We start from the raw sequence: 21,093 nt of genomic DNA, 5'->3' as shown, positions 1-21,093 counted from the left end.
CAGATTTGTTGTTGATCCTCAGTGAGTTTACTGATCTTATACCATATGTGTCGATTCCAGTTTGGGTATGTGCATTTATTATATCATTTTTTTTATATTGACCTTATGTGTTAGATCCAGATTGGGTATGTGTATTCATTATGTCGATTATGTTTAAAGGCATTGATTATGTCGGTATGATCATGTTCTTTTATTTCTCTACTGAAATTGTATATTTTGAACTCCATATTTTATATAGATCATGTACTATCTTATCTATTACCCACTGAGTGACCCACACTCACCACTGCATTTGTGTATTGTCTTTTTTCTCAGGTAGCAGGTAGATAATTGTGGAGTCCCTTAGAGTATGCATGTCTGCTAGTCCCACGTCACATCCGATAATGGTTTCTAGATTTGTTTCTTGCTTTACTTACATTACATGTTTTCTTATGGTTTGGCATTGTATTTGGAGTTTAGCTTTGTGGCTACTTTATGATTTTGGTATCCGGTTGTGTTTAAGTCGTGCCAGCACATATTGTATCTTTTTGGTTTGTATGGACTTTCCTTTTGTTTTCCACTGTATTTTTAGTACAAGCATGTGAGTTATTTATTATACAACTACATAGTTGTGATCATTTTATCCAACCAAGTGGGTTATGTATATAACTGCGTGGTTGTGTATGTTCCAACCGTGTGGACTGTTGATTATAGCTAGTGAATAGCCTTATGGCAATGTATATATGTTTCATATTGTCATAGTTACAGGAGAGATGTTGTCTGTTTGGCAGGTAGGAGCTCCTCTGGGGCGTGATAGTTTCGGCCTTCGTGTTGTTGTTACTATCCAACTTTCGAGCCAATGTTACTAACCGGCCTGCGAGCCGATGTCATATCTCGGCCCGTGTGCCACTTTATATTCTGGCTTGTGTATCGCTGTCATATCCTAGCCTACATATCACTGTCACATCTAGCTCCGCGCTATCGCCCCTGGATGTAGGCAGTATCTGATTCCATGCTGTCAGATCCAACTCCTCATTCGGTTCACATCCGTCTACTCTTTTGGGTCAGGATGATTTGATCAACGTCACGACTAGCTCATCGTCTACTAGAAGGTGCCCCTGAACTAGGGTACGCTTTCCATGCTATTTTCTACGCACTTCATTATTCCACTATTTATTCAGCTACTTATATATTATGGGACCTGCCTCGAGGTATCAGGGACCTAGACCACCCGGTCGCTGTCTGTAGATATCATTGACCAGAGATCTTCTGACGAATTGATCAACATAGGAGACAACTCATCATACTCCCTCCAATTGTTATGACAGTTCAGTTAATATTCCAACCACATCATTTGACGATTCATCTGACTTAGCTTCCGGATGGAAATCCGGAAGAAAGTAATAGAGTTGCTAAATTAACATCATATCTCCAATTATTATTATTATTTTCATGAATGCATGATTATGAGATTACTAATGAATACTGCGTAAGTGAAGCAATCCTTTTCAGTGTTTTGAATACTGGACCAGGTAAATGGGATTGTTCTAACTATAGTTTGTATGGGTGAGTTGGTTTGAAAGTGTTAGAACTAGCCATAATCGTCCTCGTCGTCTAATAATAACTAATTATGGTGATAGGTCGTCGAAACTTCTGCGGAACAATCGCTCCCGCACGGGAACGCCTCGTGGTCAAAACTGTTGGAACAGAACGGATCAACGACATTGATTGTCGTCAGACACTTGAATTTTGTAAATTGTGAGCTTTAGGGTGAGAATAAAGTGGAGAAAATGAGCAGGATATTAATATAATTTTTTTAAAATTAGTTTTTGGAAAGAGTTTTTTCAGAAAATATTTTTTAATAAAAATATTACTAAGTAAATATTATTTTGTAATTAACTATTTCATTTTATAATTCTCCAACGGAATCGCGATTGTCAACAACTCTTTTGACATTAACCATCGCAACGTCTTGACTCAGAGTTCATACAGATGATACCAATTTATTCCGGGTAAATACCATGGATGGTCAAGCTACTAATCAATAAATCCGCTAACATGCGCTGCTCCATGGAGATCGTCATTGAAGGAGAAAAAAAGATTTGAAATGCACTGACACCGGAGATGATCCTGACAGACCACTTTGACGTTTAAATTAGTGTTTTAGTGAATAGTTAAGCCAAAGGAAGACGATGGATAAGAAAATTAGAATTTGAAGGAGTTGGAAAAAGAAATCGAAATCCCCTCCTCTTGAAGGGTCTTTTATGCGATCCCCTTCGAGAGCATATCCACGTAAGAGGAAATAACATCATTGTGGGAGCCGGTAAAGGGATCAAATTTGATAACCATTAGTTGTCGTCTCCATTTCTCCGTCTTCATCACTGATATGTATTTGGGAGTTAGCAGCACAGCACGAACTCTAATCTCGCAAAACATGTGGGATTCATATAATTCCACCACATCATATTTAATTTTGATTTTCTCTATTAATTTTTTTTGATGTTCTTTAATTACCAATATCAATATTTAAGAAATGAAATTAATATGGTATTTAGTTTGGGTGTACGAATAAGAATAAGAATGAATTTAATAGTAAACTAGAATAAGAATGAGTTTAACCATTGCAATATTATTTTTTTATTTATAAATTGATATTAGATATAATTGTCAATACAATTGTTTAGTTTGTTAGATGTTTGGTAATACAAATGCAACAAATACAACATTTACGATTAAAATAAATAATAATATTCCTATAAGATTTCTATACATTTTGTCTCCAAAATTACTTCTATAGTATTTTATAATTATTTTCTTATTTATTATTCCTAATAACTTGAAACAAATTTTATTACCTTAGGTTTTAATTACACGTTCTATTTATTTTGTTTTATATCTAATTAAGTATGTTATTTAATTGAATTTTTTATTTAGTTGAGTATTTTTAAATGTTTTAAAATTTTTAAAGGATGTTTAAAATAATTTTCTAAAAGACTTTTTTTAATGTTTTAAAAATAATTGTGAAAGATTTTAATAAGAATTTTTGAAAGGGGTTTAAAATAATTTTTATAAGAATTTTAAATTAATTTTTAAAAAATTATTAAAAGGTTTTAAAAATATTTTTAACAGTTTTTTAAATAAATTTTAAAAGTTTTTTTAAAAGTTTTTTAAAAAAAAATAATATTTTTTAATTTAATCAATATTTTGGATTAATTTTTTAAATTTAATTAAGATTTTGGATTTAATTAACCTTTAATTTAATTTATGATTTTAATTTAATTAAGACGCGTAAGAGAAGAGAATGAATTCTAAATACATCATTATTAATTGGATGTTATTCGTTCCAAATTATTTAGGAATCATTATTATTATTCTTGACTCTTTAAATTCCCATTATTCCATTCCTAGTTTTCAAACCCTAAACTAAACTCCGCTTCATTATTTAAACTCCGCTTCCTTCCAACCCTAGCGTCCTCCAACAATGGATCACAGCCGCCGCCTCGCCGTGACCAGCCGCCGCCTCGCCGTGGCCACCCGCCGCCTTACCGTGACCAGCCGCCGCCTTGCCGAGGCCAGACACCGCATGGCCCTGGCCCTTGCTGCCTTCGCAGCTTCCACCGCGCCAACTGACGACCCCGTCCCCGCCGCGGGCTACGCAGCCAATGCAGCTGCAGCAGTGGCCTACGCAGTTGACGACCCTGACCCAGCTTCTGCCGTCGTCGACGGGGACGACCCTGCCGCCGCCGACTCCGTCAACAACGCCCCGCCGACCCCGCTGCGGCTGATCCCGTCAACAACCTCCCCTGCCGATACTGTCGCCGCTGATCCATTCAACAACCCCTCCCCCGCCGATCTATCAATAGCCCCCGCCGCTGATTCCGTCAACAACCCCCTCCCCCGCCGAATTTTTTAGATGGTCAGCACAATCACTTTTATTTTCCGAATTTCTTTAATTGCAAGACTTTTGTAGTTCTCTTGTTTTATAATGATATAGTTGTTTAATGTTACATTGATTCATGAGAAATTTAAATTGCTATCATCTATATTCGTGCTCTCCTTTCAAAATTCAAGAATTCTGACATAACCCAGAACTTTCTAGATGCTATAGAGAAGGTAAGTTTGACTTTTTCTGTTTTTTTTTTTTTGTGATTATTAAACTGATTTATAAGCTAAGTAAAAAATTAAAACTTCTTTTTTTTTCAAGCGTTGAGAAGATAGGTTATAGTATTTATGGTGCTTTTCAATCACACAGTCAAAGATAATCAACATAATTGTAGAGTGAGTTATAAAAAAATTAATGGAAAATGATTCGGTCCGGAAGCTGAGTTAGACGGACCGTCGGGTGAGATGGATGAGATGTTGACCGAATCGTGACGTCCTGCAGCCAGCAACCGGGTTGACCCAGCCCCCGGTACCCCGATGCTCGAGGCAGATCCAACGAATATATGAGTACAAAACTAAGTCATAAAATAATGAAATGCGTATGGAATATGAACGAAAAACATACCCTAGCCCGGGGGGCGCCCTCGGATGGGACGCGGATTGAGTTATCGCGACCCGGAAGAGTAGACGACGCCCGATCAGGATGGAGAGCTGGATCTGACGACGAGGAGCTGAACGAAGCACGGATACGGAGGACGAGCTGTAGGTCAGGATATAATACCAGCACGCAGACCGAGATAAGGCACCGGCACGCAGACCGGGATAAGATGTCAGTACGCAGGCCGGGACATCAGATCGGCGCACAGGCCGAGAGGTGCTTAGCGGCACGTAGGCCGGGACACGAAATCAGCACACAAGCAGACTTAAAGTCGGCACACATGCCGGGACAAGAGACCGGCACGCAGATCGGGATAAGGGACCGATGCCGGTGGGATCTGCAACGCTCCCAGCCATTTGGAAGGCCGGAGTCATGCCCATACACTATCGCAGGTCACTAGTCTATGCTTTCTGCCTTTCTCCCTGCTTTTACTCCCAAATTGCTACAAGGGCAAAGAGATTTCTGTCAAAAAAAAAAAGAACGGAAAGTGGAAATTTGTGTCCGTTTGGAATACAGCGTCTTCATTTGTTTTGCCGATATTAGTTCAAATTGAATGGATAATGAAATTACTTGTTTAGAATCATGTAAAATTAGGCTATTTTTTTTTTCCTAGTTTGGAACTTTGGAATATTGTGAAAGCACGTAGTTCTTGTTAAAAGGTTAGCATGCTATGAGGAATCAGATATAACTTTGTGCGCAATGATTCTACTCTGTATGCATTAATAGGACCGTCTCAATCTGTAATTTCAGTTCATGTAGTTTTGTAAAGATTTGAAATCGTTCAGGGAATAAATAATCGTGTAAAAACTTACTACCTGACCATATGTTATCTATACATCCATTAGTTTATGAAAACTAGAAACAGATATTTATATCTAACTATTAGTAGGTAGCTCTTGTAGCCAATCATTTTGTGTAAAGATGGACACACATGTTGAATGGATGACTGAATCTCAGCATGTTAAGCATCACTGCAATTATCTCTTTCATAGTTCCTAGCCACTTTGGATGCTTAACATGCAGGGATGTAACATTTCTGAACAGTTAAGTGCATTAATTTACCATATTAGTAGGTATGGAATTGAAAAAGGATGTTTACATTTTGGGGGCATCAATCAATTCTATGATAACGATTATTATGAGAACAATACTTCTTGTATGCATTTTGTAAGCAAGAAATACATTGAACATAAAGAAGAGATATGGACAATGAAAGAAAACAACATCAACAAGAAACACAAACATTATGTGGTCTGATGAGATCTGCTAAGTTGATGACTACATGAGTATAGATCTATTGACAAATATGTGCCATATCATACCACAACCTTGTTTGCATTACGGGTGGTCTATCACAGTGTGAAAAATTTTCTAGGTTGACATTGACAAAACATGTGATAGGATCTTGACGGTCCAACTAGAGTGGGGCAAATAGACAGTGCGTTCAATTTTGTCACACACAAACACAAAACAATGCTACCATTAGTAATGTGAAAGTGCGCATGTGTGTTTAATTGCGTCGAGTATAATCTCAATGGAATAAAGAAACTAAATACAAAAACGAAATATAGAAGACTGCTAAGAGAACTAAACTACCTCACAGTCGCCAAACCTGAAATCTCATTTGTTATTAGATCAATTAGTTTTTAGAGAATATGTCATGACCATTGGTTAGTAGCTACATTATGGTACAACATTAAAGGATATTTTTAAATGCTGAAAACTTTGCAAGCCAATTCTGGTATTTCAGAATAAAATTTTGATTGTATCGAGAATGAAATTGTTTTGATATGTTGTAATTGTTTTCCAATGAACGAAAGGAAAATGTTCTTGTTGTTCCTACATTATTTCATTTCCTATGAATGAACATTATGTTCCTTTCTGTTTCCACTTTGAATTGAATGTAATGTTACTCTCTTGTTAATTCTTAAAGGCTTATCATTGTGGGCTTTGACATATTGCAGTTGCCCTATGCGAAATTGCTTCTTGTTACAATAACTAATGGGGTTATACAGGGTGAAATGTGTAAGAGAAGTTGGTGTTCACTTTACCATCGATGGCAAGGGATTCTTCTACAATGTGCTGATCAGTAATGTTGCAGGTGCAGGTGGCATTGTTGCTGTGAAGATCAAGGGGTCGGCAACTGGATGGCTTCATATGGGTCGAACTTGGGGCCAAAATTGGCACATTGGTGCTGACCTACAGGACCAAGCACTGTCATTTGAGGTCTCTAGCAGTGATGGTGTTACTCTCACGTAAGAATTGGGCTTTTGGCAAGACTTTTGTGGGCAAGCAATTCCCATTCTGAATATAAATATCCATTGTTTTCCTTCTTGTACTTGTATTTTGTCTGTACATATTTGAGAACCAAGTTACCAATGAAGAAATCCAATTTTCTTTTAGTACCTATATATGTCTGTATTCAGCTCCAGTGTTCTTCTCCACTTTACATTGCAGTTATTTAAACTTCTGTCTTCTGTTGTGCTATATATTCTTTTTCTGTAATTTAAGAGTTGTTTAAACTTCTGTCTTCTGTTGTGTTTATACTTAACCTCATCAATTGTAGTTGTTTTCGTAATTTAGAGAGTTTATCTAAGAACTCATTTTCAAGGTCTGTCTCTGCAATGGGGGACGAAGGAAGGTTAAGCTATACTTTATACAGAACAAAATGATGAAATTACACACAGGAAGCAAGATTTTAGGGCACCACAATGGCATGTGCTTCCATCAATCTCCAAAGAATTCAAGAAAACTTCAAACACAAACTCTGTTGAGCTATGAAAAAAAAACGACAGCAGAACATAAGAACAGAGATTCTGAAGACAAAAGTAGGCATTTTGCTAAAGGGATCAAGATGTATACATACCTGCTCCCAATCAAAGACACGTAGTTCAAGAACTTGAGTTTCTGGATCCTTGATAACCAACTGGAATTCCTCATTCTACTCAGGATTAAGATTGCTACGTTTCACAGTGGTCTTCTTTGCTGGCAGATTATCATCTTGAAAAGTTAGCTTTACATATGGATCCGACTTGCCCAAAAGATCTTTCTTCTTCAATTTCATTGCCTGGACAACATTCACTTCCAGAATGCCAACAGGCTTCTTCATAGCTCTGTGAGATTGACACGAAAAGACACTCAGTGCTGGTAGTTAAATGCAGCTGATAATGTAATAAATAATGAGTAGAATCTCATTTCCTACTTCGCGGGATCCATTATCGGGACTTCCTAGTGTTTTAGGCCATATATACATGGCTGCAACTTGCTTCTTTATGGTCTCCTGTGGATCAATGCAGAAAAAAAAGTCTACATCAGGAAAGGCCTCATACAAATCTGAACAGGTTTAAAACAAAACACACATGGGTAGAAGTCGTAAACACATCGTTCGAGCTACAGACAAATATTGATAAAATGTTGGCAACTAGCAAGAGTAGAAGATGTGAAACCTATAAGAAGAGAAGAGAGGGGAAAGACCAAGCAGATCACCAATAGCATCAAAGAAGTGACACTGAATTTGTATTCTATAAGTGCATTGGATATTTTCCTAAATCCTATTAGGTGCCTTATCAAAAGGCCAGATGGATAGTTAGGTGAAAGAAAGTCAGGTGGATTCATATATAATAAAAACAGACAAAATCCTTTCTTGATCTTTATAGCTTAATAGAAATCAACACTTGCATAAAAAAAACAAGAGACTAAATAAAGAAAGGAAGAGACACAAAAGATTAACAACCGAGGAGGTTGTTAATCCAAGGAAGATGAAAGCTTACTAAAATCTCTTTCAGATGGAGAAGTCCTCTTATACTAGTTCAAACACTCAAAATGCAAAGCTAAACATAAATAGAATTGATTACAAGTGTTCTAATTTGCTACTAGGATCAAGGCTGTATTTGTATTTATAACTTTGATCGGGGCGCTTGGAAAGGTTCCAGACACCTGGATGCGGATAGAACTTTATCCACGTTGCAACGGCTCGCGACACCTATCGTGACGATGAAGTTTTCTTGTCCGGGTGCCTAGACCACTTATGGCGCCTGAATCGGGTTAAATCCGCCTCCGCGAAGCCGCTCGGCCGAGGCGCCCCCAAGCCCTCCCGGGGTCCAGGCACCTAGATTGGAAAGTCAACCTAGTGTTGACTTTTTGGTCTCAGTCTTCTACTCCGGTTCTGCTCGCATTTGTCCATCTAGAATAGGATTCATCCGAACTCAACTTCCGGCCTTCTCAAACAAATTTTTGCTTTAGCTTCTCATCCCTTAGAAACGTCGCGCGCCTCCTTCTCATCCACTAGCGTACTCTTTCGCAGCACCTTGTCCCTCAGACGCACCGAGCTCGTCGACTCTCTCCCGCGTCGTCCTTCTCGCTAACTGCATCTTTCGCTCGACTTAATGTGCTCCTAAGTTCCTGCACACTTAGGGCATGTTTGGTTCAGGGTTATTCTCCATAACCTTGGTTATCCAACCAAGGTTATATTGTTTAACCTTGTTTGGTTCAGGGTGATGAGTGATTCCAAAGTTATATTTGATTCTCGCCACATCAGCAAAATGAGGTTATATCCCGGAATCAGAAAACCTCTAAATCGTAAGGTTTTAGACAATTCCGGGGTTAAGTAAATTATTTTCTCAAATATAACCTTCCTTCTATCTCGACACTTTTCTTCCTTTTTGTCGCAAACCCTAGAGCAGCGGCGATAAACCAACGGCGGTGGCAGACTTCGACTTCTTCTCCCACTTTGTCTTCTTCGAACCAACAACGACAGACTTCTCCCTCTTCATCTTCTTCGAACCGGCAGCGACGATAGACTTCTCCCGCTTCACCTTCTTCATCGACGACGACAAACTTCTCTTGCTTCGCTTTCTTCAAATCGGTGGTGACAACAAGCTTCTCCACCTCGGGCCCTTGGAATCATTGGAAGCAGGCTTCTCCATCTCGGTAATTAATGATTACCATCTTGCAGGATGTTCTAGGGATTAACTTTACGATCGAGCTGCTCTGTCGCCGCCGGCGAAGAAGATCTCGCTGTCGTCGACGCAATCAGCATTATTGCCTCCGCCTGATCAAAAAACGAAGAAAAGATCAACTAATATAAATCAGAAACTCATTTTAAAAAAATCAACCTTTTCCGGAGAAATTGCATTGTAAACTTTCATCTTTCCACGGTAGAAGATGGTCAGCGGCAGTAAGTTGTTAAATCTATATATATTATAAGCATAAACATACAGATAAGATAAGCTTCTCCAACAAAAACAAAAAATAAAATGCTTGTGAAAAGAAATCGACGATTTTTGCTACTTGTTTCCATTGCTAAAATCCTCTCCCTCGAGCTGTGTTTGGAATTGGAAGTGGTCCATCGATGCCTTGTTCTTGGCCGTTTAGTTTAGTTCGGGGAAGATAACTAAATATTAATATTAATAATTTATTTTATTTTATTTTAAAAAAATTAATCAAATATTAAATTAATTTAACTATAAAAATATCTAATCAGTGGTAATAAAGTAAATGTTAGATTAGATTATGTCACGCCCAGAAGAGTCCCTGTCCGAGAAAATTTGAGATCTCCTATACTACGGACAATCAAAATTTTCTACAAGCACTAAATACTCAGCCACAGGAGGTGGAATAATAACAGTAATAAAATCAATCACCACGCAGTTTATATATATATATTCAGCCTCTGACTCGAAATCAACCCTACTCAACTACACTCGTAAAGCCCAAATCCGATTTTTCTTACCTCTTCGCCGTCCAGGCAGGCATGTAGTAGAGTAAATCCAAATCATACGACAAGCCCATCCAAAAGCAAGATTCCATCAAATCTCCATATGTAAGTCCAAAACAAAACTCAAATAAAGTCTGATAGCGAAAAGCTAAAATGAAACAACTCAAAAACCAGCAGCGGAGTAGCACTACGTGCAGTGGGGACTAGCGATGGAACTCCCTCCTGACAGATCAACCCGAAAATAACAACAATGGAGGCGGGGTGAGTCCAACAATTTGATATGCACAGTAAAGAAACAACACCTAGCACTAATCACGCGTACAGTCTCCTGATAAGAATGCATCTGAAATAAACAGGAGAATACTATACTAACTCCCGAGTATAAGGTCAAACAGTCAGATAAGGAATCATGTATGATGTCAAACATAGGTATCCAAACAATACGCAGATATAAACGCAGAACCACAAACACAGCAATAAACGATCACGCATACGATGCTAACGACGGTCACCCCGACGCCACCGATCATCTCATACAAAAGTGAGGCCGAGTGGGTAGGGCTGTTGCACTCTGTCGTCACTACTCCTAATGAGTGACCGAGTGAACGGGATCTTGTCAGTACACCTATCCTCCTACCCCAAATCATAGATGGGAGAGCGCAATGCTCTCAACTCCCTGAAGACGGGGAGGAATCCTCACGGATAACACGCTGGGTCACACTACCCACGAGCGGACCAACGGTGCCTAAGAGAGTCCCTGCTGCAACACACTCATCCCGAATCGACCACTAACCCACGAGTGGTGGTGTGCAGATCCATGTATCGATGTGCTCAACAATAATGGAGCGGACTATCGCACAGCATGCAATCATGCAAATGATGCATGGCAATAACCATATAAACATCCTGACCTAATCCATATATATAGAAAAATGCATCAAAGGTCAACGAATCAAAAACAATCCAAAGGTATACAGAAGGTATAAAACCTAAGTCCTGAACATGGTCAAGCATGGTATATCACTACCCCTATAAGCATGTATAAACAGGTAAAATATACCTGAGATGCAAAACCAATCAATCAATCAAGCATGTAAGATTTGGGTAGTGATTAACCGAATCAGATAAGAAACACAATTAATGCAACATGTTAATTTAATTACTAAGCATATCAAATGACATAAGTCAAAAGTACCCGCCTCCAATAGGAATGTCCAAATCCGACATCGAGATACTCGTCTCGCGTCAAAGTCCTGTAATACCAATAGATATACTTTTATTTAGCTAAAATTCAAATGAATTGCTAAATAAATCCTTAAAACTATTTAGGGCAAAAACCCTAATTAATAATCACCAATATACCTAATTCAATTAGGAAAACCCTAATTATTGATCAACCTTAACTGGTCATCAATTAATTTCTCCACAGCAAGACCTAAATCCACAACGTTAAACAATAACCTTACCTTTCACTGATCGGATCAAAGTTGGATATCAAGGAAACAACCAAGGCATTCAATGTTGTGGTAGCCGGAATCCAATAGCTTCACACCACTGTCACTGCCAATTGGAAAACAAATTCCATATCTAACTAATTGGAAATCCCTACAATAGCATACCAAAAATCTACATCACTGTTGAAATTAACAATACCATTACCCGACCTTCTTTTCCGGCGATGGTAGCAACCAGCAGTGGCTGGAATAATCAGGTATCAGCCCACTGCCGGAAACCCTAGGTCAGGCGTTGCTCCGTTCAGCCTCAGGTGGTGGCGGCGCCTGGTGCGGCTCGGAAAGGAGGAGAAGGAGAGATGGACCGGCAGAGGGGAGAAGATATCAAGCGGCAGCAGATGCAAACCCAATACTAGGGCACGGCATAGTAAGGGAATAAGAGAAGATATGGCCGGTGGTGGTCGGCGCTGAAAACTTAGAGCGCGGCGTGGAGAGGCCGGCTCTTACTCCTGTGGCCGAAGTGTCTCGGGAGGGTGAGGTACACAGCCCGACCGGTGGTGGCTTGTGCTAGGGCACGGCGACGGCGTCGGCAGAGGAGATGAAGAGAAACCGCCGGCCGGCGGTTAGGGCAGAGAGGAGGAGAAAGGAGGCGGCGTCGGGATGGGCTCGGGTGCGCGAGGGAGAGAAACGGAGGGATTAAGGAAAATAAAGAAAAATATAAAGAAAAAGAAAAGTAAAAAAGGAAAAGAAAAATAAAACTTTTCCTTACTAAAACTGGGTAGCCTAAACAGGCTTTTCCGGGCCCCATCTTGATCCCCGTTAACTCATCCGTACGAACTCCGAAAAATTCCCGAAAAATTTCTAAAAATTTCGGAAAATTCCCTTATTAATATTTGTCATTTTTCCGGTATTTTACATTCTCCTCCACTAATAAAAATTTGGTCCCCAAATTTCAATATCTACCATCAGCAAGTACTAATAACAGATAATAGAGTATAAATGCTGAACGGTAAACTAAATCACATACCTCAAGTGAAAAGATGGGGATATCGAGCTCGGATAGTGTCCTCGAGCTCCCAAGTAGCCTCCTCGTCCGAATGATGCTGCCATCCGACTTTAACCAGCCGGATAGTCTTGTTCCGCAACTGACGCTCTTTCCGGTCGAGAATCCGTACCGGAACCTCCTCATACGTAATGTCAGGCTGAACTGGAACTGGAATATCTGCCAGCACATGTGTCGGATCAGGCACGTATCTCCTCAGCATCGATACGTGAAATACATCGTGTACGCCTGACAGGGACGGTGGTAGTGCCAGCCGATAAGCTACCGCTCCGATCCTCTCCAAGATCTCGAAAGGGCCAATGTACCGCGGAACTAGCTTACCTCTGAGGCCAAATCTCTTCACCCCTTTCGTGGGTGAAATTCGCAGAAATACATGGTCGCCAACAGAGAACTCCAGTGGTCTGCGTCTCCGATCAGCATAGCTCTTCTGACGATCCTGCGCCTCTGACATCCTCCGTCTGATAGTACGGACCAACTCTGCATCCTGCTGAACTCTATGAGGTCCCAACAACTGGGCCTCTCCAACCTCATCCCAAAGGACGGGTGTCCGACAAGGTCTACCATACAACGCCTCAAACGGTGCCATCTGGATAGCCGAATGGAAGCTATTGTTGTAGGCAAACTCTACCAATGGCAGATGGTCCTCCCAACTGCCTCCGAAATCCATAACACATGACCTCGCAGGTCCTCTAAAGTCCGAATGGTCCGCTCGACCGCCCATCTGTGGATGGAAAGCTATCTAAAACGGAGCTGTGCCCAAGGCCTGCTGCAGAGTAAACGAGGCGTGAACCGTGGATCTCTATCCGAAATGATACTCAATGGAACACCATGTAGTCCGATAATCTCTAATACAGATCCGCCAATCGATCCAGGGAATCGGTCCTCAGTAGTAAATAGGCAAACTTTGTTAATCGATCAACGATTACCCAAATCGGGTCATGGCCTCGTCGTGTCCTCGGCAACCCTACCACAAAGTCCATGGTAATGTGATCCCACTTCTACTCGGGAATAGGAATCCTCTGAAGTCTCTGGTGTTCAGCCTTCACCTGCCGACAAACAAGACATCTAGCTACGAAATCCGCGATGTCTTTCTTCATGCCGTTCCACCAGTAGGAACGCCTCAAGTCTCGATACATACGGGTCCTCTTGGATGGATCGCAAATCGAGAACGGTGTGCCTCCTGGAGTCCTGTAAGACCGGATGAGACCGAGGTACGCATAATCGCCTCGGAAGAATATAATACCCTCCTCATCTCGTAAACTCGATCACGCCCGAAGCTATCCGATCGCGATGAATCGCAAATGCTGATCACCACTGTGCCTCTAGGATCCTCGTCTCGATCGACGATCGAGCAACCATGGTAACAATAATACCCTGCTCTGTTCCCTGCTCCTCAAGATCTAACTCAGAAACTCAGAATCAAGTCATAATCGGTGGCAAGCCAAAGTCCTCTGGACTTCCTGCTTGCATCGCAACCACATTAGCTTTCCTGGGTGGTAGCTAATGGTACAATCGTAGTCCTTCAGAACTCCATCCATCTCCTCCGTCGGAGATTAAGCTCCTCTGAGTAAAATGTATTTGAGACTCTTATGATCGGAGAATCTCAAATGTGACACCGATAAATGATGACGCCAAAGCTTGAGCAAAGATGATGGCTAACTCCAAGTCATGAACTGGTAGTTCTTCTCATGCTCCTTCAACCGACGAGAAGCATAAGAGACTACTCGGCCGTGCTGCATCAGCATGTAGAGACGCGTCGGTGTAAAGTACAAATCCATCCTCTCCGGAAGGTAAAACCCGAGCCGACACTAATCTCCGCTTCAGAAAGCTGGTCTCGCAATCCTGGACCATATGAACTTCACGCCTTTCCGGGTAAGACGTGTCAGTGGCATAGCAATACGCGAGAAGCCCTCGACAAAGCGTCGGTAATATCCGACCAATCCTAGAAAACTCCCAACCGGTGACAGCCTCGATCTTCTGAGGATCAACTGAAATACCTCTGCTAGAAACCACGTGTCCAAGAAAACCAACTGAGGATAACCAGAATGCACACTTGCTGAACTTCGCGTACAGCCGATGTCGTCTAAGAACCTCCAAGACTGTGCGAAGATGCTGTGCATGCTCCTCCTCGGAACGAGAGTAGACCAATATGTCATCAATGAAAACGATAACAAACTGATCCAGATACTCCAGAAAGATGCGGTTCATCAAGTCCATAAACACCGCTGGAGCATTGGTAAGCCCAAATGGCATTACCAAAAACTCATAATGACCGTATCTGGTACGGAAAGCTGTCTTCTGAATATCTGCGTCTCTGACTCTCAGCTGATGATATCCGGATCGCAGATCAATCTTAGAATATACTGATGTGCCTCTGAGCTGATCAAACAAATCCTCAATCCGTGGTAATGGATATTTATTTCTGACGGTCACTGAATTCAGCTGCCTGTAGTCAATACACAACCTCATAGTACCATCCTTTTTCTTGACAAACAGAACTGGAGAACCCCATGGTGAAACACTAGGACGAATAAATCCCCTGTCTAAAAGCTCCTAGAGTTGAACCTTCAGCTCGTTCAACTCTTTTGGTGCCATACGATACGGAGCTTTCGATGTCGGTGAGGTTCCCGGAATCAGCTCAATAGCGAACTCCACTGGCCTTCTGGGAGGCAAACCTGGCAGCTCCTCTGGAAATACATCTGGGTATTCCAGGACAACAGGAACGTCGGAGAGCTGCGAACTACTACTGATCAACAACAGAAAACCATAACAGCCGTGAGACAGCAGCTTCTGCGCCTGAATCGCCGAAATAATCGAGATGCCGTCGTCTCTGATGCCAGTGAAACTCCACGAGGGTTGGTTCGGAGGCCGGAAGGTGACCACCCTCGTCTGGCAATCAACGGTAGCATGATATACTGACAGCCAATCCATGCCAAGAATGATATCAAACTCGACCATCTCCAATACTAGAAGATCTACCGTAAGTATCATGTTGCCAAAGTCTAACGGGCAACCTCTGATCTCCTGGGTGACGTCTAAAGTATCACCAGACGGTAGGGAGACAATCAATCGCCGCAACCTAACAGTAGGTAATCTACCAATCTCCCGCATAAAGGTACGGGATATAAAAGAGTGCGAACTACCAGTATCAATCAAAATATCAGCAGTAAATGCATAAATGGAAATCGTACCGCGGAAAACGGATCCGTCGGCCCGCTGAGCATCCTCTCTGGTAATCGCATGAACACGACCAGTCTCTGGCGGAGGAGGAGGTGGTAATGCTGGGCAGAAGCCTGCCACCGAGGCGCTGCTGAACTATGTGCCAGATAAGACCGAGAGGATGGTGATCTACTGCGGTGGCCGAGTCTCGACATCGCCTCGAGGCGGATAATGTCTGGAACAAAACTCTGGGGTGCTACAGAAGCACTGGAGTACTCCTGTCCAAGCATGCCAAATGCTACTGCGGAGGGAGCTGCTCCCTGCTGACGCTGTGAAGATTGGGCTTTCTGCCCTCCTCGATATGCCCCTGACTGACTAGACTGCCCCCTCTGACCTGACCCTCCGGAAGCCGTGTGCTGAGCCTTCAGCTGACAATCTCGGCTCTGGTGCCCCGGCAGTTTGCAATAAAAGCAAACTGACTGTCCCAGAGAGCAAGCTGGGGTGAGGTGATCTCTGGATCCACATCTGAAACAATGAGTATCACCGGAAGGTGGTTGCCGGTTCTGCTGAGAAAACCGGGAACGTCCTGAAGAAGACCGCCCTGATTTCTGAGGCCTACGAGACGCCCCAGAAGCACCCTGACCTGACCGAGGCTGTCCTGTCGCCTGTGTCTGCTGGACCTGCCCTGATGTCTGACCCGTATGCTTTCTTTTCCTGTCCGGATATGCTGTCTGCCGAGCTAACTCTATCATCAAAGCTCGATTCAATGCATCAGAGTAAGATGTAATCCCTAATCCGGCAAGCTGTACATGCAGATAACCATCCAATCCCTGTATAAACTGCATCATGCGAGTTCTGTCCTCCGCAACTAACTCTGGACAAAACTGAGCCAACCGGAGGAATTCAGTATTATACTCGGTCACAGAGCGATAAAATCCTATCGGCGAGCCATCTGATAGGACAGTGGAAAGAAACGGCTCTCAAAAGCCTCTCTGAACCTGGTCCATGTGACGTTGCGCTCACCAATAATAGAACGCTGTGTAACCCACCAGGTATTAGCTTCATCCCGTAAATGATAGGCAGCCAGCTCTGCTTTCTCCCACTCGGAGCAAGCCATATAGAAGAAAGTCTGCTCCATAGTCTCTATCCATGACAGAGCCATACTCGGATCGAGATCTCCGCGGAAAAGAGTGAAACGAGTCTTCATTGACTCGGCCAGTGCTGGAATCCTAGCTCGTGCAGCGACAATATCAGTGAGCTGTGTCGGGACGGCTGCAGGAACTGGCGGAAACACTGGAGCTGATACTACAGGTGGTACCGTGGAATAAACCGGAGGAGGAACTCCCGATGCTGCTGTATATACCGGAGCATAAGCCGTTGGTGGTACTGCCTGGGGAACAAAAGTGGTGGCAGCTGGAGGTACGGTAGGTAATGGTACCGGATATGGTGCAGCTGCTGCTACTATAGGCACTGGGGGCACTGGTGCCACTGGTGTCGGGTACACTGTAGGTCCAAGTAGCGGTGGTCCTGAATACACCGTAGGCTGCGCTGGAGCAGATGTCGGGTACACCAATGGTACCCCTGATGGTACTGTAAATAGGGTAGGCGTGGATACCGTCGGTGTGGCCAAAGTAGGTATCTCTACAGGAGCTATCGGGATTTGAGAGCCCGATGCTCCCGCTGCATCCTGAGTCTGTCCCTGACTGACAGGCTCACTAACAGTGGGTATCTCTGGCATATCCAGAGATCCCGTGGTCCTCGCACGTGGTCGTCCAGCACCACGTCTCGCAGCAATACGAGTAGATCGTCTCATATCTGTTAAATTAAATTACAGATATCAATACCAATATAACCAACATAAAACAACAACATACCTATTTGCTGTCTGGAGATGTTCCGTCGCTGTCCAGTCCCCAATTTGACCTAAAAATTCCGAACGTACATATCGCCGGAAATCCAAATAAATCCGAAACGGAAATCCGAAACATAACCATATCGAAAATCCGATAATGCCCAGTTTGTCTCGCAAACCTGGCTAACCCAAATATCCCGAATACCAACAACAGGTATCCGATAAATTTCCAGAACACCCAAAAGCAGGTATCATAACCCGCTCTGATACCAAATAAATTGGTATCAGATAAATTCCGAAAATCCAAAATACGAAACAAAAGATCGTAAAACTGCCTAGACCACTTATGGCGCCTGAATCGGGTTAAATCCGCCTCCGCGAAGCCGCTCGGCCAAGGCGCCCCCAAGCCCTCCCGGGGTCCAGGCACCTAGATTGGAAAGTCAACCTAGTGTTGACTTTTTGGTCTCAGTCTTCTACTCCGGTTCTGCTCGCATTTGTCCATCTAGAATAGGGTTCATCCGAACTCAACTTCCGGCCTTCTCAAACAAATTTTTGCTTTAGCTTCTCATCCCTTAGAAACGTCGCGCGCCTCCTTCTCATCCACTAGCGTACTCTTTCGCAGCACCTTGTCCCTCAGACGCACCGAGCTCGTCGACTCTCTCCCGCGTCGTCCTTCTCGCTAACTGCATCTTTCGCTCGACTTAATGTGCTCCTAAGTTCCTGCACACTTAGGGCATGTTTGGTTCAGGGTTATTCTCCATAACCTTGGTTATCCAACCAAGGTTATATTGTTTAACCTTGTTTGGTTCAGGGTGATGAGTGATTCCAAAGTTATATTTGATTCTCGCCACATCAGCAAAATGAGGTTATATCCCGGAATCAGAAAACCTCTAAATCGTAAGGTTTTAGACAATTCCGGGGTTAAGTAAATTATTTTCTCAAATATAACCTTCCTTCTATCTCGACACTTTTCTTCCTTTTTGTCGCAAACCCTAGAGCAGCGGCGATAAACCAACGGCGGTGGCAGACTTCGACTTCTTCTCCCACTTTGTCTTCTTCGAACCAACAACGACAGACTTCTCCCTCTTCATCTTCTTCGAACCGGCAGCGACGATAGACTTCTCCCGCTTCACCTTCTTCATCGACGACGACAAACTTCTCTTGCTTCGCTTTCTTCAAATCGGTGGTGACAACAAGCTTCTCCACCTCGGGCCCTTGGAATCATTGGAAGCAGGCTTCTCCATCTCGGTAATTAATGATTACCATCTTGCAGGATGTTCTAGGGATTAACTTTACGATCGAGCTGCTCTGTCGCCGCCGGCGAAGAAGATCTCGCTGTCGTCGACGCAATCAGCATTATTGCCTCCGCCTGATCAAAAAACGAAGAAAAGATCAACTAATATAAATCAGAAACTCATTTTAAAAAAATCAACCTTTTCCGGAGAAATTGCATTGTAAACTTTCATCTTTCCACGGTAGAAGATGGTCAGCGGCAGTAAGTTGTTAAATCTATATATATTATAAGCATAAACATACAGATAAGATAAGCTTCTCCAACAAAAACAAAAAATAAAATGCTTGTGAAAAGAAATCGACGATTTTTGCTACTTGTTTCCATTGCTAAAATCCTCTCCCTCGAGCTGTGTTTGGAATTGGAAGTGGTCCATCGATGCCTTGTTCTTGGCCGTTTAGTTTAGTTCGGGGAAGATAACTAAATATTAATATTAATAATTTATTTTATTTTATTTTAAAAAAATTAATCAAATATTAAATTAATTTAACTATAAAAATATCTAATCAGGGGTAATAAAGTAAATGTTAGATTAGATTATGTCACGCCCCCAGAAGAGTCCCTGTCCGAGAAAATTTCGGCAGCATCTCCCCTATACGGCGGACAATCAAAATTTTCTACAAGCACTAAATACTCAGCCACAGGCGGCTGGAATAATAACAGTAATAAAAATCAATCACCACGCAGTTTATATATATATATTCAGCCTCTGGCTGACACAACCACGCAGTAATAATACTCTGACTCGAAATCAACCCTACTCAACTACACTCGTAAAGCCCAAATCCGATTTTTCTTACCTCTTCTGCCGTCCAGGCAGGCATGTAGTAGAGTAAATCCAAATCATACGAAAAGTCCATCCAACAGAAAGATTCCATACAATATCCATATGTAAGTCCAAAACAAAACTAAAATAAAGTCTGATAGCGAAAAGCTAAAATGAAACAACTCAAAAACCAGCAGCGGAGTAGCACTACGTGCAGTGGGGACTAGCGACTGGAACTCCCTCCTGACAGCATCAACCTGAAAATAACAACAATGGAGGCGGGGTGAGTCCAACACTCAGCAGGTACAGTTGATATGCAAAGTAAAGAAACAACACCTAGCACTAATCATGCGTACAGTCTCCTGATAAGAAAGATAAGAATGCATCTGAAATAAACAGGAGAATACTGTACTAACCAGGTCCTGAGTATAAGGTCAAACAGTCCGAGGGATAAGGAATCATGTATGCATGTCAAACATAGGTATCCAAACAATATGCAGCATATAAATGCAGCAACCACAAACACAAGCAATAAATGCATCATGCACATGATGCCAATGATGCGTCCTGGTCACCCCTGACGCCAGTCGATCATCTCATACAAAAGTGAGGCCGAGTGGGTAGGGCTGTGACAACCGTGCACTCTGTCGTCACTACTCCTAATGAGTGACCGAGTGAACGGGATGCTGTCGGAGTACACCTATCCTCCTACCCCAAATCATAGATGGGGGAGCGCAATGCTCTCAACTCCCGGTACTCAAAGACGGGGAGGAATCCCTGCCGGATAACACGTTGGGTCACACTACCCATGAGCGGACCAACGGTGCCTAACAGAGTCCCTGCTGCAACACACTCATCCTGAATCGACCACTAACCCATGAGTGGTGGTGTGTGCAGATCCATGTAACTGGCGATGTGCTCAACAATAATGGTGCGGACTATCGCACAGCATGCAATCATGCAAATGATGCATGGCAATAACCATATAAACATCCTGACCTAATCCATATATATAGAAAAATGCATCAAAGGTCAACGAATCCAAAACAATCCAAAGGTATACAGAAGGTATAAAACCTAAGTCCTGAACATGGTCAAGCATGGTATATCACTACCCCTATAAGCATGTATAAACAGGTAAAATATACCTGAGATGCAAAACCAATCAATCAATCAAGCATGTAAGATTTGGGTAGTGATTAACCGAATCAGATAAGAAACACAATTAATGCAACATGTTAATTTAATTACTAAGCATATCAAATGACATAAGTCA

General features: G+C 42.4%; 1 protein-coding gene and 2 long non-coding RNA genes across 9 annotated transcripts; 1 reads left to right on the top strand and 2 right to left on the bottom strand.

The window, feature by feature from the left end:
* The first annotated feature begins 3,392 nt into the window (after nucleotides 1-3,392).
* Nucleotides 3,393-6,930, top strand: LOC122053386. 7 transcript variants are annotated; one of them, XR_006132198.1, is made up of 3 exons: nucleotides 3,393-3,895; nucleotides 6,484-6,544; nucleotides 6,627-6,930. XR_006132198.1 is itself a non-coding variant. In XM_042615415.1 (3 exons), exon 1 carries the CDS (start codon nucleotides 3,461-3,463, stop codon nucleotides 3,890-3,892), a length of 432 nt encoding a protein of 143 aa, XP_042471349.1. In that variant the 5' UTR covers nucleotides 3,393-3,460; the 3' UTR covers nucleotides 3,893-3,895; nucleotides 6,535-6,544; nucleotides 6,621-6,930. The 7 variants fall into 7 exon arrangements, 5 of the variants coding, with proteins under 5 accessions (XP_042471349.1, XP_042471348.1, XP_042471345.1 ...); XR_006132197.1 differs by having other exon boundaries at nucleotides 6,621-6,930; XM_042615415.1 differs by having other exon boundaries at nucleotides 6,535-6,544; nucleotides 6,621-6,930.
* On the bottom strand, nucleotides 4,154-20,076 carry LOC122053389. The gene is made up of 4 exons (XR_006132200.1): nucleotides 20,029-20,076; nucleotides 7,722-7,799; nucleotides 7,386-7,632; nucleotides 4,154-4,961 (listed from the first exon to the last, which is right to left on the bottom strand). It is a non-coding gene; the product is annotated as an uncharacterized LOC122053389 (long non-coding RNA).
* LOC122053388 lies at nucleotides 11,430-12,369 on the bottom strand. The gene is made up of 3 exons (XR_006132199.1): nucleotides 11,900-12,369; nucleotides 11,702-11,795; nucleotides 11,430-11,488 (listed from the first exon to the last, which is right to left on the bottom strand). It is a non-coding gene; the product is annotated as an uncharacterized LOC122053388 (long non-coding RNA).
* Nucleotides 20,077-21,093: the final 1,017 nt, after the last annotated feature.

The sequence above is a fragment of the Zingiber officinale genome, chromosome 3A (assembly GCF_018446385.1).
Source record: "Zingiber officinale cultivar Zhangliang chromosome 3A, Zo_v1.1, whole genome shotgun sequence".
Classification (NCBI taxonomy): domain Eukaryota; kingdom Viridiplantae; phylum Streptophyta; class Magnoliopsida; order Zingiberales; family Zingiberaceae; genus Zingiber; species Zingiber officinale.
The sequence above is the reverse complement of the archived record's forward strand: the minus strand, read 5'-3'. Positions and strand labels throughout refer to the sequence as shown.

Coding starts and splice junctions, on each gene's coding strand:
- LOC122053386 (XM_042615414.1), top strand. CDS start 3,461: ATGGATCACAGCCGCCGCCTCGCCGTGACCAGCCGCCGCCTCGCCGTG.